Genomic DNA, 15,743 nt, shown 5'->3' with positions numbered 1-15,743 from the left:
CTATCACTGTCTGGCATCTTATGTGCTACCCAGGGCAAGGAACAACCTGTGGGTACTCCTCTACAGATCACCCCAGATCAGCCTAGTCTTCCTGTGGCTCGCCTGGGCTCCCAGGAGCTGGCTCAAGCAGCCAAGGGTGTGGTTGCCTCTCTCACTGCAGCTGTACTTGTTCTGTATCCAGGGTTGGGCCCCCGAGGGTGCACTCAGGGCCAGCCTCCTGTCTCCTGCCAGAGCAGACTGAAGACAGTCACGTCTGGGGCCTGGCTGCGCCCTGCGGATGCCTCCACGTGGTACGTTATTGATGGTGCTTCTAATTGTGCGTTTCCCAAAGTCTCCAGGCTTTTGATGAAAAATTCATGGCACGCCCGAGGATGGTAGAGCACTCGATCGATTGGCAGTGCAGCAGACAAGGGGTCCAAGGGGCCCCTCTGGGACAGCGGCTGGAGGCCGGCTGGAGAGGGGCAGCCACCAGTGGCACAGTGCCCTCCTTCTAGGCTTCTGGCCCTACATTTGTGGGAGAGAGAGGTGCACCACAGGAGGCAGCAGCCGGGGGAGAAGCCGAGAGGAAGGATTGGGGTGGTTTTGAGCCTGTATTTGGTGCCTACTGGGTGACTTACAGTCAGGGGACACATGCACACGCACGCACGCATACACAGAGTCTCATACTCTCTTCCCTGTTGGAGAGTATTGGGCCCTCCAAAGTCCCCCATGAATGACACAAAGAAGAAATACTATTTCCGAGGCCACTCCTATGAGCCACGGAGTGTACCCAGAGCGTCAGAGCTATGTGTTGTCCCCTGATAGCCCCATTTGATGGAGGACCACCATGCAGAATGGAACCCAGGCCTAGAGGTGTTGAGTGACCTCTCTGAGCTAATTGTGGCAGAGTCTTTCTGCCTCACTAGGACAGTTGAATAGGAGTTACAGGGTGGGGTGAATCGTTCCACTTCTTTGCCCATCCCTATTGCACTAAGGAAAAAAAAAAGTGAAAAACAAAGCCAGCAAACCAGAATAAGTGAGTCTTCCCCAGTCCAGCCTATGCCAGCAATACTGACAGGGCCAGAGGCCCCTGTGGATAACGATTCTGAAGGAGAGGTGTCTGACTCAGACCATTCCACACCACCCCAGAGGTTCCAGAGAACCCTTACAGTCATCTATGCCTGTGGCAAACCCGTACTACATCTTTACAACGTCCCTGTTTCTGCCAAGGCATCTTGTTGGTTGCTGGTGGGGTCCTATCATGAAAAGCTGTAAGCCACACATGCCTGGGACAGACGGGCTAAGTAACAGCACCACCCCCACCCCGCCCGATGTTCAAGGAGGGGGTTGTGTAGCTCAGGCAGCCGTAGATAGCCCTGCCTCTGTGACCCTGCGTTTCTAGGTAGTGGGTTGGGGTGTTTGGGTTTGTTTTCCTTTGCTTCCTAGAGAGTTCCTTTCAAAAACATCCACCCATGTCTGCACTGAACTAAAAGGAAAGGAATTTGTCCAGACCATCAGGAAAACAAAGCTGGAGGCCCCTGGGGTGTGGAGCCTTGGGCCTGTTGGGAAGAGGGTGAGCCCAGCTTAGGCTGCTGGGGCCTGGGTGCAGCTAGAAAGGTGCAGGGAGATTCAGGGAGACAAAAGGTGAGACCGGTGAGTGAAAGGGCCTGGAAAGGAAACAGAAAAAGGGGACAGTCCGACAAGACAGAGCAGGAGGACAGGGTGTAGGGAGGGTTTTCAAGTGGCAGTATCAGAAGCCTACGGTTCTGAAGGACCCCCACTGCTCTCTCTAGGCCTGTCATTTCCTTGCAATTCCCTGGCCTAGCCCATTCTGTCACCCCATCCAAGAGTCCCCCACCCCAGGACAAAAGAAAGAGGCCCCACGAATTGCCTCCTGCTCGCTACAGGGCTAGGCCCAGTCACCAAGCAGACACTTGTTGTAGCAACAGTCCCCGAGGACCCATCCTGAGGAACAGAACTGCTATCAGCACAAATGGGGGAGCCAGGAGACCCAGCCCCTCCAGCCCCCAAGGTTGCCCTGGGCCTAGTTGAAAGCCGTTCTGTAAGTCTGCCCCATACCCACTGATTCCCGAGATGGGTCAGCTCCTTCAAGCTGCAGGTGTGTAGGGGTGTGTTGCCAGGCAACCAGCAGAGGCATTCCCAGAGCCTGTCTGAGTAGGAGGTAAAGTGGGGGAGGGCCAGGACACTACCCTAGATGGTCCTGGTCTCAGGAACCTTCGATGATGGGGGTCCCGGTCCCAGGCCAGGCCACTAGATCCCACACTCAGAACCCAGAGAAGGAAGAAGGCAGATGAGGGGAAGAAAACAGAGGTCGGGGCTTCTAGCAGTCAGAGGACAGCATCAGGGAAATTCATGAGTGTAATCATAGGTAGCCTCACTCTGAAAGCAGGGGAATAAGGAGGTGGCCAACAGGGAATGATCCTTGTGATTGGATGATCAGAGCCACTTTGGGGAGAGCTCTGTCCCCTCTACAGCCCCCTGGAACACCAGCCCTAGACTTCTCCGGCCTGAAGCCAGGTCAACTCCAAATTGCAATCAGCAGCAGGAGCGCTCTGAGCCACGTCCCAGAGGAAAGCTGACGCTGCCTTACAGGGCGTAGGGTCTTTCTGGAGAAGGAGGACCCAGGAGGACCTTGAAAGCTGGGAAAAGCTGAGGGAGGCTTGGGGGGCAGGGCACAGGTGCAGGAAATTAGATGGTAACTTTCAGAAAGCTCTGCAAACCTCTGTGCCCATACCTGCTCCAGCCCCAAAGTCCTGGCCCGGCCCAATTAGCCAGCCTGGCTCCTGCAGGGGCCAATTAGACAGGGGCTGGGGTCAGATGCAGGCCAAGGCCCTGTAGCCCCTCCGAGCTTCAGGAAGGTAAACACAAAAGCTTTCTCTGCTGCTTGGGAAGGAAAAGAACAGAATACAGAGAAAATGCAATGTGCTTTTGTTTCTTTGCTGTAACCTTGGACTGAATAAAGGAGCTACTGTGTCCCTCTCCCCGGGAGGGCAACCTTTACCGAGCAGGGGAAACTATTTACTATAGCACTTTGCATGGATTTGTTGTGGTTCAGAGGCCCAGCTGTCAGTCAAAGGAAATTATTTGATGAAAAGAATTTCAGATGAACAAGTCCTCTATTCTAGAACTTGCTATGGCTCCCATCTACTATCTGTGCTGACACAGCGCTCCTAAGCCTGACACAACCCACCCTGGCTAATTAGGCAGGCTGGGCACACTGAGCCTGCTCCAGATCTCTGGCCAGGTCCACCTATGTTCTATGGTGTCCATCTGCGGCTATAATCTGCACCTGTATGCTATGATTTTCACTTGTGTGCTATGATGTCCACCTGTGGCTATAATGTCCACCTGTGTGCTATGATGTCCACCTGTGCTATGAAGTCCACCTGTGGCTACAATCTGCACTTGTGTGCTATGATGTCCACCTGTGTGCTATGATGTCCACCTGTGGCTATAATGTCCACCTGTGTGCTATGATGTCCACCTGTGCTATGAAGTCCACCTGTGGCTACAATCTGCACTTGTGTGCTATGATGTCCACCTGTGTGCTATGATGTCCACCTGTGGCTATAATGTCCACCTGTGTGCTATGATGTCCACCTGTGTGATATGAAGCCTACCCATATGCTATGATGTCCACCTGTGTGCTATGATGTCCACCTGTGTGCTATGATGTCCACCTGTGTGCTATGAAGTCCACCCATGGCTATAATCTGCACCTGTGTGCTATGATGTCCACCTGTGGCTATAATCTGCACCTGTGTGCTATGATGTCCACCTGTGCTATGAAGTCCACCTGTGGCTACAATCTGCACTTATGTGCTATGATGTCCACCTGTGTGCTATGACGTCTTCCTGTGTGCTATGAAATCCACCCATGGCTATAATCTGCACCTGTGTGCTATAATGTCCACCTGTGGCTATAATGTCCACCTGTGTGCTATGATGTCCACCTGTGGCTATAATGTCCACCTGTGTGCTATGATGTCCACCTGTGTGCTATGAGGTCCTGGTCCTTACAGCTGTGCTGGACTGCAACCCATGATACAGTTCTCACATCTCAAATCTCACATCATCCACTCAAGTTTCACCTCTGCCTTAGAGACCAGGCTGTGACCCTACAATTTCCCTGGCACTTCCTGGGAGAAGGGGACCCAGGGTAGAACCTTAAAGACAGGGCAAAGTTGAGGGAGGCCTCAGAGCAAAAGGCCGGATGTGACGTCTAGGAAGTCCCAGCCCATGCACACTATCCCTGGCTCCAGCTTCCTTTGCCTGGCCAGAGACACCTCCCTCACCTCTTGCTGCTCATTTGTGCTTCCAGAGGTGAGTGGTGTCCTCTGCATGGCAAGTCCCCACATGCTGCTGGCAGCTCTCTAAGAACAAGGACTTCCCCACCCCAACAGAACTGAGCTCAGGTTGGGAAGCCAGGGCCGCTCCAGGTAGAAAAGGCTATTCCTCCACCAAGGTTTTTCTCACCTCCAGCCAAAACCCTGATGCAGAGCTGGCCTGCCCCAGCCCTCCCCAGCACTGCCTTTGTGTTATGCATTGCTGGGTTGCAGTCCCCCGGAGGCCACCACCTACAGGCTGGGCTTCAACATCCTGGGCTGTTCAGGGTCCCTTGCCTGCCCTCTGGTGGGGCCACTGGTTCTGTGCCAATCATCCCCTCCATGGTTAATAGGAAGAAAGCTTTTTTTTTTCTTCTTAATTTAGTGGACTAAGGATAGAGGGACCTGGACTCCAGTGGCACTAGATGTTCCTGTGAGTACTGTGGCTGCCTAGCCACACTGAACTTAAACCCCTGCGATGCCACTCCCTTCTTTCAGCAAATCACAGACTGTCTATCTCCCATGCCGGCTCCTTGGAGTGGACTCCCAGTTCCTTGTAACTGAGCAAGGCCAGCACCAATTTACAGAAGCTGAAGGTTTCTGTTTTATTTTTAAAATACGAAAACTACAAGGTTAACAAGAAAGGTCTCTGGCATCCTGAGGGACCCTCAGAAGCTCTTTGCATCCAAAGGTGACAAGGGCAACAGGAGAGGTAGCTGGGGAAGTCTGTCAGGCCCTTGAGTAGCTGTTGGGGTGGGGGCCTGGTTGCTTGTAGACAGCCATGCCACTCTGGTATGGGTCAGGGGTGGCTGCTGGTCAGAACAGGCGAACTTCAACTTGTGTTGTCAGTAGGAATGACTTGGAGGCTGGGCTAGGGCAGCCAGGCTGTTACCATGGCTTCTTCTTCCCCTGGTTAGTTGGGCTTCTCCCTGGGAAAACAGTGGGCTTAGGAGAGAGGAGGAGGAGTTTCGGTCATTTTCCTACTTCCTAAGGGTCTCCAAGGCCAATAGACAGTTTGCTTGGGGTTGGGCGGGGAATGACACAGACACACACTTAGACTCCACCTCTCGATGAGAGGGAAGCTTTTTCAGCTGTCCTGTTGCTCCACCAGGAAGGAAGGCTGAGAGGAAGACCCAGCTACAGGAGAGCAGAGAGCCAGGAGGCAGGACCTGGAGGAGAAGCTGGCTGTGTAGAGAGCAGAGGTGGCTGGGAGCTGGGTAGCTGGAGAGAGAGAGCTAGGTCAGGGTAGCACTTCAGACCCCCCAACACACACACACACACACACACACACACACACACACACACACACCTAGCCCTGGCTCCTTGGTTTCCACAGAACACTCCCTTCACAAACATCCAGTGTATCTGTTCCCCTTAGGAATGAAACAAAAGACCAACCAGGCCTTCTTCCTGAGAGTCAACGTCTTCCTCAGCGAGAGGAAGCTAGACAAGAACCTGGTCATCCTTAGGTGTAGGCTTGGGCTTAGGGATAGGGGAGCTGGCATCTCCAAAGGCAGCTGGGACCTCTAGGTTCATGGAGTATGCTAGTTGGGTAGAAGATTTTCTCTCCTTGCAAAGATGTGGGAGAAGAGTAATACTTTCTAAACCACATCTCTTCCTTCCCGCCTGTGCTGTTTGCATGACGTCAGCTTCAAGTGACTCCGCTGTGGGGGAAGTTAAGATAGCTTCATTACGGGTCTTGTTCCAAGCTCTCCCTCACGCCTCAGGCCCATAATCTGCCCTAGAGCTAGCAAAGGACCCCGATGAGGTTTAAGAATTGCTGTGTGACTTCAGGCAAGTCACTGCCCCTCTCTGGCTTCTGTGGATGATTCTCAGCAGATGGCGCCCATCATCACCAGCGCGGGTCTGGGAAAGACAGCTGGATCACTTAGAGAACGAACGCGTGTGCTGGGGGCGTGGGGGTGGGCTAGGTGGCGAAACACTACTCAGCTCTCTTTACAACACAAGGTGTGGCGGCATCTCAGAAAGCCTTGCCCGCCTCTTGGGACGGACTGAAAGCAGAGTATTGGTGGGAGGCGACTGCCCTCTGGCGGCAGTAAAAACAAACCACACGCCAGCATCTCGTGCCCACTAGCAAGGACCGTGGGCCTGGAGACAGAGGCTAAGCAAGCCCGCTGACTCCAGATTCCTGCTCCCAGCCCTTTCACCACTTTCCACGGCCTCGGCATTCTTCAGGAGCCCGATGGCCTTGGTTTGGCCACCCGGCTTTTGTCTTCCTCTCTGGCAATTGTCCCTGCTTCTCAGCAACCACCACCAACCCCTTGGTCTTTTCGCTCCCTATTCCCCAAACCTGAACATGTGCTTCCTCTCTGAGACACATATCCTAGAGGAGTGCCTCCCCAGCCTCACTCTGCTGGGTCCACACCTATTGTCTTTATTTTGTTTCTGTGCCACTGCCTCTGCCGGGCAAGGGTCCCACTGCCTCTTACCCAGCATGTCTCTTGGTCCCTATACCCATCTATTCCTAGGTATTTTAGCAGCCAGTGAGCTCTTACTACACTCCTCCAGTGTGTTCCCTTCAGTTCCCTGCAGTGGAGACCATGCTCCCAAGCCCATGTCTCTCTGGCTTGCCCTGCTGCTCTCCCCATCTCTCCCCTCCTCACAACTTCTCCTCTGTCTCCTCCCTCCAGGTACAACCTGTCCATATTCCGAGAGCAGCTTAGGTCCTCACCACCTCCAGGAAGCTCTTCAGGTTTCCTAGGCTGGGGACAGGCCTTCTGAAGGCCCCTTCTGCCACAGACACAGAAAGTGTCTGCCACACCCTCAGTGTAGAGTAGACCACTGAAGGCAAGGACCGTCTAGCTTAGCTCTGTTCAAAGACCTGCATGGCCCAGAACTATACATCGTGGCTCACAGAAAGCCTTGACCACCCAGGGGGATATCATGCTACTTTAAGCAGTCTCTGGGTGTACTACTCCCAGCCTCAGTTTCCCTATCTGCATAATAATGGTACAAGAGCTATCCTGACTACACAATGTTTGGAAGCCCCCCGCTGGGTAATAACGCTTCATACTTTACTACAGCACCGACCAGGGTTAAGCACCCCCCTTGGGCTCTTGTCAGAGAATCCCCACCCCCATCCTCACTGGAATGGCCTCAGCCCAGTACACTGTGACTCATCCTATAAGCAGAATTCCTGGGCCCACTGCCCAGGGCCACTCTTGAATAATGTTTTTAAAGAAACTTAAAGGGATTCTAGGAAAGGAGCTGCTATCTCCAGGCACCCTTAGTGCTAGTCAGGGCTAACCTTCCTACTGTCCTAGTCCTTGGGGGCTGATTTCTCGTCCTGAAGGTGAGGACACTGGAGTTTAAAAACAGCAACCCCACTTTCCAAGCCGCTGTGTGCTGTGGCTGCGGTAAAGCCCACCAGTACTCCGTGGCCGCTAGAGAAACCAGAACCGGGCACTCTGACGTGTCTTGCTCTGACAGACTCTGAAGGTCCTAGTACTACTGAGAGGTGTCAGTGGGTAAGGAAGGTAGAAGGAACCTTGGGGTCAGGTACAGTGTCATTTGAGTCAGGGTCTCCTCCTCCAGGAGGCAACTAGAGAGCGAGACCGCAAGGAAAATCTGGAGCACGGTGTTCTCAAGGCTAGGACATGACGCAGAATGTGGCCCTGAGGGTAGCCCGGCTGCAGGCTGTGGCCAGGGGTCAGGGCTGACAGCTTGAACCTTGTGGTCTCCCAGCCCAGCTGTGCTGACAAGGTCTCCGCTTGGCCATGCAAATGGAGGCGTCTGAGGTTCCCACAGAAACAGACACTGGCCAGAGTAGAGAGGGTGAGGCAGAAGCCCACACTGTCTCCGGGTAGAAGTCTCTCTTCCAGGGTGAGCAGGCAGGGATAGGCTGGTGAGGAAGACAGGGGCTCTTCAGGGATGGAGTCCGTAGGACACACTGATCTTCCTCCAGAAGGACCCGATGGCTGAGGCAGGGGGCCACCTTACTAGGAGCCAACCTCTCCCTCTGTCCTTTCCTTCTTTGTTATGGTCTCTGTTTTCTTCACCTGTGAGGGGAGGGTATAAATAACAGATCAGTGCTCGCTTCCTTCACATCCTGGAAGGCAGAGATGGTGAACTGCAGGATCTTAACAGGGATAATCCTCTTTATAAGACATGGGCTAACCAGACCCTATGGGATGAGCCAAGGAGCTGCCCACCTCTTGTCCAGATTTCCTTCTATGTGCACGTACACCTCCCATCCCAGTTAAGGTCAGGATTGTGTTAACTTCCCACATGATCTCTTCATTTCACAAGAGTGTGGCCTTCTCTCTGTACCGGGACAATTAATTCTAGGACATTCCTTATAAACAGACCAGACACCAGAGAAGCCGTAGTGTAAGGCTACAGACTGTGTTGCTTGGAGCGATAAGATACCGAAGCAGGCTAGGGAAGGACCAAAGATGAGTCTCCTCTGTTGAGATAATCAGAGACTTCCTTCAGCCAAGCTCAGCCCTAGATCCAGTCAGTCATGGGATAGGCCATAAAGTGAAGGCCACCCAGCAGAGGGGAAGTCAGCAAGCCCAGGGTAGTAAGAAAGGAAGGAAAGAGGAGTTTGTTGAGTGGAACAACTGTTGAAACAGAAATGAGACCGACTCCCTGGCACCTGCACAGCCCAACCTGAGCTCACAGCAACACCTGGGCCTCCAGGAAGTCCCAGGTCCCAAGTTCCACACATGTCCCTGACTCCAAAGTGGGGTGTATGTGTGTGTGTGTGTGTGTGTGTGTGTGTGTGTGTGTGTGTGTGTGTGTGGTCCCAGGTTCAGAGTCCCAGTTAGCACCCCGTCTGAGGATACCAGATGGGCGTAGATCTGGGGAAGCCACAGCAGATGCTAGGGAGATAGAGCCAACACTGACACCAGTCAGAGGGACTATAGCCAGAAGGCTAGACAGCAGTGGCAGATGACAAGTGGTGTCCGATGAGCTCCTGCTGGCTGGGGAGCCCCCCTAGAAATCTGTGCCCCACCATGCAGCAGGTGGGAGACCACAGCTTGGATATATCTGGATTCCACCCCCCGGTAGCTGGAACCAGGAAGAGTTGTGTTTTCTGGGACCTGGGAGCCAGGCTGGTCCTGTGAGACCCACCCACAAGAGCAAGGCTTCCCACAGGCAGCTCAGAGGGCTCACATGCCTCTCATCTCCTCCCTCCCAAACCCTGCTCTGAAACACACACACACACACACACACACACACACACACACACACACACACACACACACTTGGAACTTGTAATACTAGTACAGAATCTGACTGGCATACAAACTCAGGGCTGAAGATATGGGTCTGTAAGTAGAGTAGTGTAGGATCTTGAGTTTGATGCCAAGCACCCATGTAAATGCCAGGCATGGTGATGGAGTGTTCGTAATCCTAGCATGAGAAAAGTGAAAATGGGGGAGCCCTAAGGGCTCACTGACCAAGCAATCTAGCCTAACTGATGAGCTCCAGGCCGAGGAGAAACTGCACTATTTCAGAGTTGGATCTCATTCCTGAGGTTGACGCTCAGGGTGAACACCCATATACACCCACACAGGCACACCCGCACAAACATAAAATGTATATACATTCTGTTCAGTTGCCCTGTACATATATAAGCAGACTTAGTTTTGTTTTTCAATAAAAGAAAAAAAGAAAGAAAACAAACAAACAGACACAAGCACCGGCAGGCTTTGATTTCAGACCCTGACTTTACTACCCATCACTTTTGACACTGAGTCCGCTGCTTGCCCCTCTGGGGCTTGTCCTCGGTTGCTTCTTCTGTAAAGTGGTTGTCCCATAGGCTTGCTGGGGGTTGTTTGCAGATAAGCACCTAAAGCCCTTAATGGGGGATCATTAAGACTATGATCATTGCCCTTCCAGACCTAAGTTAGCTTCCTGTCCCCATTCCTGCATCTCCTCCATCTTATGTCTGAATCCTGACCTTGACCTTGAGACCTTACCTGAGTCTTCAAGGTCTTCTTGCTGTCTCTTCTTGAAGGCTGGGCTGTTTGGGAAGTTGATGGTAGTTCAGCCCCCGAGTGGCTTTGGCGGGCAGTCTAAAGCTCCTCCTGGGAAGGAGTTGGGTTAGGAGAGGGAGCAGGAGAAGAGAGAAGGTGAAGAAGTAGACATGACTTACTCGGAACCTGGAAACACGGCTCCATCTTTTTGAGACTGTTGCCTGCAGGTTTCTTTACTGGATACCTGAACCCTCTGTTCCCCTGGTGTCACATGAATCAGTGTGGTCCCTGAGGAGACACATCCATGTGGCCATCTTAATGCTGCCAGGAGAGATGAGGACCATGCCCAACCACTCTCTGGGTAATTGCTAGCTAGGCTTTAGGGTACAGCCTAAGGGTAACTCTGTCACCAACCTTGAGAGTAGCTCGCTGTGCGTGCAGATGTCGAGTGGGATCCTGGGGGTTTGGGGATGGGGTAAGGGTTCAGCTGAGGATTCTGGGTTTATAGGAGATGAACAATTACAGCGGGCCATGCAGAAGATGGCCGAGGACATCCTGGCACTGAGGAAGCAGGCCAACATTCTGGAGGAGGAGAACCGCATGCTGAGGAGCCACCTGACCCAGCAGAGCATAGAAGAGCAAAACAGAGCTGAAGAGGAGAACCTGGGTGAGCCCCTGGATACCTGCTGGGGCCCAGGCTCTGGGCTAAGCACGGCAGAGGGCTCTCACTGATCACAGCAGGGAGGTAGAGAGCCTTCTCCAGATACTGTGTGTCCCACCTCAGGAGTCTCCTCCCCTCCCCCTCTCCGCTCTCCTCCTCCCCACTGTAGACACACTTGTACAACCTGCCTAGCTATAATGACTTAGGCAAGAAAATCCTGGGCCAAGCCCCAGAGCTGGGGTGCCCTTGCCTTCACTGATTCTCGAGCCAGTGAATCTTCCCACCCCAGCAGTGTCCATGAAGCAGAGGCTTCTACTGAATGAACTGGATATGAAGAGGCTGCGAGACAGGGTGCAGCACCTGCAGAATGAGCTGATTCGGGTAAGCTAGGGAATGCTGGACAGTGCCTCCCAGCAAAGTCCTGAGAAGTATCGGGAGCAGAGAGTACACAGTGGGGAGGGAAGCTGGCCAGTTCAGGGTTCGGCAGGATCCCACGGGTGCCCTTGTGGCTGGGGTAACTCCCATGTACCCATTCACCTCCATCCTGTAGAAGAATGATAGAGAGAAGGAGCTGCTGCTTCTCTACCAGGCTCAGCAGCCACAGGCTGCCCAGCTGAGGCGGTACCAGGACAAGCTGCAGAAGATGAAGGGCCTGGAGGACACTGTGCGGCACCAGGAGAAGGCAGGTGCTGGGGCCAGCCGTGGAGGAGGGGCAGCAGCATAGAAGTTGTGAAGCTCTCAAGCCAGCCCAGCCTTGGCCTCTGTCACAGGTGATCGAGAAGATGGAGCAGATATTGGAGGAAAGGCTCCATGAGAGGAAGGAGCCAGCACCATCAAACAGGCCACAGGGGAAGCCTATCATGGATGCATTTGCTCCCCAAGGTAGATCAGAATAGATGACCTTCCAGTTCCGTCTCACCCTGGGGGCCCCCAGTTTTACAAGAGCCTTCAGAGGAGGGTCAGTCCTCTGTTATGTCTGTGAGCTGGAAAGAGACACCCTGGGAAGTGTTACTCTCTCCTCTCTCAGGTACTCAGAGCTTCCGTGGTGGACAGAGCCTTCCTCTGTCAGGAAGCCCCTTAGAACACAAGGACAGTGTATGAGCCAGGTAGACAGAGGCCAGACCACTAAGGTTGAGGCCCATGAACCACAGGGGCAGACAGAGACTTCCCCGGATGGATGGCCTTCTAGGCAGCGGTCTCCAAGTCCTCAGCTTCCCCATCTCTTGGTGTCTTTTCTACTCTGCCTTCACAAAGCAAACAGACAAGACCACTCTGATAGTATCCGTTTATTTTCCCCATTGGTGTAAACCACAGCCATCCACAACTGTCAATCAGAAACGGCCCTGATAAGCAGGAGAGAATAAGACAGCACCCCATCAAGTGGATCATCTCTCTGGCCACGTGGGGAGACTCTCTGAGTATCTCTGTGTGCCTGGGCCTGGGCCCACTGTCCTCGGGTGGTTAGGCATTGAGGGTCTTAAAGTCTTTAGGAACAATGAAAATCTCAGGATCCTTATTCACCTGGAGCCTGGGTGAGTCTACAGAGGGCAACCAGGTCAAAGGACCAGAAAGTAACCAGAGAGACAAATACAAGGAGAGTCGAGCAGGGAGACACAGAGGAAACAATGAGATAGAAATCTAAACAGCCTGGGTTGGCAGCCTGAGAGATATGGCTGGACCTGACTCCACTGGCAAAAGGGAGCCATCGATACTGAGGCCAAGGGGCACATAGAAGTGAGAAAGCCGGTCACAGCCACCTGTCCCCATGTTCACAGCCTTCCCTGTGTTCACAGCCTCTGGCATTCCCCTGGGCCCTGCAGGAGAGAACCTGGCTATGGATCTTTATTCCATGCTGCTGGCAGAAAACACGAGGCTGAGGACAGAGTTGGAAAAGAACCGTCAGCAGTCAGCTCCTATCATTCTGCAGCAGCAGGCCCTCCCGGTAAGAGCCGTCATCCAGGGCCTGGCTTGATCCTGCCGGCACTGGTCGGCAGGTAGCCCACAATAGTCCCCAGCATGAGCCAAGTTGAAGATTCAGCCCAGAATCTGGGCTTTGCAGCACCAACCACCACTGGAAACATTCACACTAGGGCCTTGCTCTTTTGCTCCTAAGATAACTATCTCACCGTCGTCTACTGGGAGAGAGCAAGGCCCTAGCTCACCCTTGACCCCTGAACCCTGACTTCACCTGCCACATGGCTTGCTCCCATCTGGACACCCTCCCACCATGGGGCCTCTCAGGACCTCCTGGGATTGGTGCAGCCTTGGAGAGCCCTTTTCCCCATCCCAGGTGGATCCCAGGGAGTTGGGAGCAGGTGGAGACTTGGCAGAGAGGCTACAAGACACAAATGGCCCAGGCCACTCCAAGTACACAGAGACCATGCCAGCACAGGTGGGTGTCCTGGGAGGTATACAAACCCAGAGTCAATATTTGAAGTTATGGTGGCGTGAGGACGCGGGTGAGTGTGTCTCTCTTCATCCCAGGAAGTGAGTTCTGTTTGCAATGTCCCGATGCATGGGCAGTCAGATAAAGCATGAGAGATGGGCAGCCTCCATTTTGGTGAGCCTTTACTCTACAAAAAGACTCCCAGTTTAACCACGTTTTTGGTGCTAAAGGGATCCCGTTGGTGCATTTTGCATAAGCAGTTGATATGTTAGAGCATTAGGTATGAGTTGGGGGTGTAGCTCAGTTGATAGAGTGCTTGCCTAGCATGCATGAGGCCCTGTGTTCTATCCCCAGCACCGCATAAAACTACACATGCACTGTAATCCCAGCACTCAGAAGAATAGGGGCAAGAAGAACAGAGGTAAAGTCATTCTCACAACGTAGTGAGTTCAAGGCCAGCCTGGAATATATGTTATCTCACCTAAAAAAAAGTTTTAATATTAGACTCCCCAGTACTGAGTGGGAAGCAACGTGGAGGATTAAGTGTACATGAAGCCCTGTGACAATCTTAAGGAAGAGGCCCTGGCCCAGGAGTGAGGCTCAGTATCTGCAGCTGAATTTGAAACACATGCCTGGCTGGCTTTCCTTACAGTACCCCTGTGCTCCCACAGCCTCATGGCCTCACCTTCCAGGCAGAGCCTTACAGTAGTTTGTGCTCCCACAGGATTTCCTTGGTGGAACGTCAGACAAGTTTAGCCTCTTGGCCAAGCTAGAACAGGCTCAGAGTCGGATTTTGTCCCTGGAAAACCAGGTAAGTGAGGTGCTGGGGTTGATCAGGCGGGGCCTATCAGCCTATGGCCAGAGTCAAGGCTCAGTGTCTGACTACAGACTCAGGGCTCAGTGTGTGAGGGTCAGCCTTAGCCTGTGACCAGAGCCAAGGCCCAGTGTGGACTCCAGTCAGACTGGACTCCATACAAACTGCAGAGACTGTCTTAGGCTACATGTTTGGCTCCTCACCTCCGCTCCTGCCGGAGGTTGACTTTTCCCAGAGGATAGTCCCAGATTCTGTGTGTCCTAGCTTGGGGGGAGGGGGACCATACTAACTGTTGGCTTTCCACCGGCCTCCCTCCATGTCTGAAGCTGGAGGAGTCAGCTCGCCACTGGGCACGAGAGAAGCAAAACCTAGCCATTCGGCTTCAGGAGCAACAACACGGCTTTGGACAGCCACCAAACTCCATCATTGTAGACCAGCCTGTGAGTGGCCCTGTCAGAGATGTTCCAGGGAGCTGGGTGGTGGGCCGGAAGCCATCCCACTTCAAATCTCAGGGCCCTTAGAAAACCATGGGGGATAGATCTCAAGCTAAGTGTCAGAAGACCTGAGCTGAGGTCCTACTGTCAGCAAACTGACATTCAAGTGACCTCCATTCCTCCACCCATCTGAAGGGGCAGGAATGTGTCCCCTTTCCCATTGGTTGTCGTGAACCTCTAGGAGGAGATCACTGTGGGTGAGAAACGGCCTATACTAGCATTTCTAGAAAGTTCTAGTTCTACTCCAGTATCACACTTGGACAGAATACCTTGTAACTCCTCCCTCTTCCCACCCATTTCTCTCTCTCTCTCTCTCTCTCTCTCTCTCTCTCTCTCTCTCTCTCTCTCTCTCTCTCTCCCTCTCTCTCTCTCTCTCTTCTTTCAAGACAGGGTTTCCTTGTGTAACAGCCCTGGACGCCCTAGAACTAACTTTGTAGACCAGGCTGGCTTCGAACTCACAGAGATTTTCCTGCCTCTGCCTCCTAAGAGCTGAGATTAAAGGCACCTTCTTAGGTGACATCAATACCGGGAACAGACTCACACTGCCTTCTTCCCAGGAACAAATAGCTACCCACAGATACGTCCCGCTCCCCACCCAAGAGCCAGCCCTGGTACTTCGCATCCTACCTGCTTTTCCCTGACTTTCCTTCCCTCTGCTATCAGCACTTTGCTCGCAGTCAAGGCTCTACCACCCCTAGACAGAACCTGAAGGATGAGGGGTATCCAGGGAACATAGAACGACCTCTGCAAACTCATCTAACACCAGGGACCAGAGATATTAGGCATCACCTTCGGTGATAAAATAGGCTCCAGTGTTATTCAGAAGTCACAGCCTACTGGCTTTTGGAGTCTCAGAAGCCTGACTTGCCAGGTAAGATGCCCTGAGGTAATGTACCCTTGGATCAGGGATATACTCATCTGTCCTGCTTGTCACAGAATGCTGGAGCCAAGGATCCTCAGCTGCCCTCCAAACCGGAAGCCTCCCTGCCCAGCTCAGATGCAAAGCTCATCAGACCCTCAAACTCCCAGACTGAGGGCTCTCACTCCCAGAAGACCTGAGACTGGAGCAGACCCCCTCCTCCATGTGCTGGGGACTCACCCACCCCCAAAGATGTCTT

At 53.2% G+C, this 15,743-nt stretch overlaps 1 protein-coding gene across 1 annotated transcript in view; it reads left to right on the top strand.

Annotated features, from left to right (window-relative positions):
• The window catches only part of Ccdc33 (coiled-coil domain containing 33), a 99,272-nt gene extending 83,529 nt beyond the window's left edge, over positions 1 to 15,743 (top strand). The window contains 11 exon segments of the mRNA XM_032910919.1: positions 10,779 to 10,791; positions 10,794 to 10,937; positions 11,221 to 11,312; positions 11,482 to 11,613; positions 11,702 to 11,813; positions 12,725 to 12,873; positions 13,222 to 13,340; positions 13,342 to 13,390; positions 14,042 to 14,128; positions 14,458 to 14,571; positions 15,562 to 15,743. Of these exon segments, the coding sequence (XP_032766810.1) occupies positions 10,779 to 10,791; positions 10,794 to 10,937; positions 11,221 to 11,312; positions 11,482 to 11,613; positions 11,702 to 11,813; positions 12,725 to 12,873; positions 13,222 to 13,340; positions 13,342 to 13,390; positions 14,042 to 14,128; positions 14,458 to 14,571; positions 15,562 to 15,684 (1,134 nt within the window). The 3' untranslated portion in view covers positions 15,685 to 15,743.

Source organism: Rattus rattus, chromosome 8 (assembly GCF_011064425.1).
Source record: "Rattus rattus isolate New Zealand chromosome 8, Rrattus_CSIRO_v1, whole genome shotgun sequence".
Lineage (NCBI taxonomy): Eukaryota > Metazoa > Chordata > Mammalia > Rodentia > Muridae > Rattus > Rattus rattus.
Note: the sequence above shows the minus strand (reverse complement) of the source record. Positions and strands in the feature narration are given on the sequence as shown.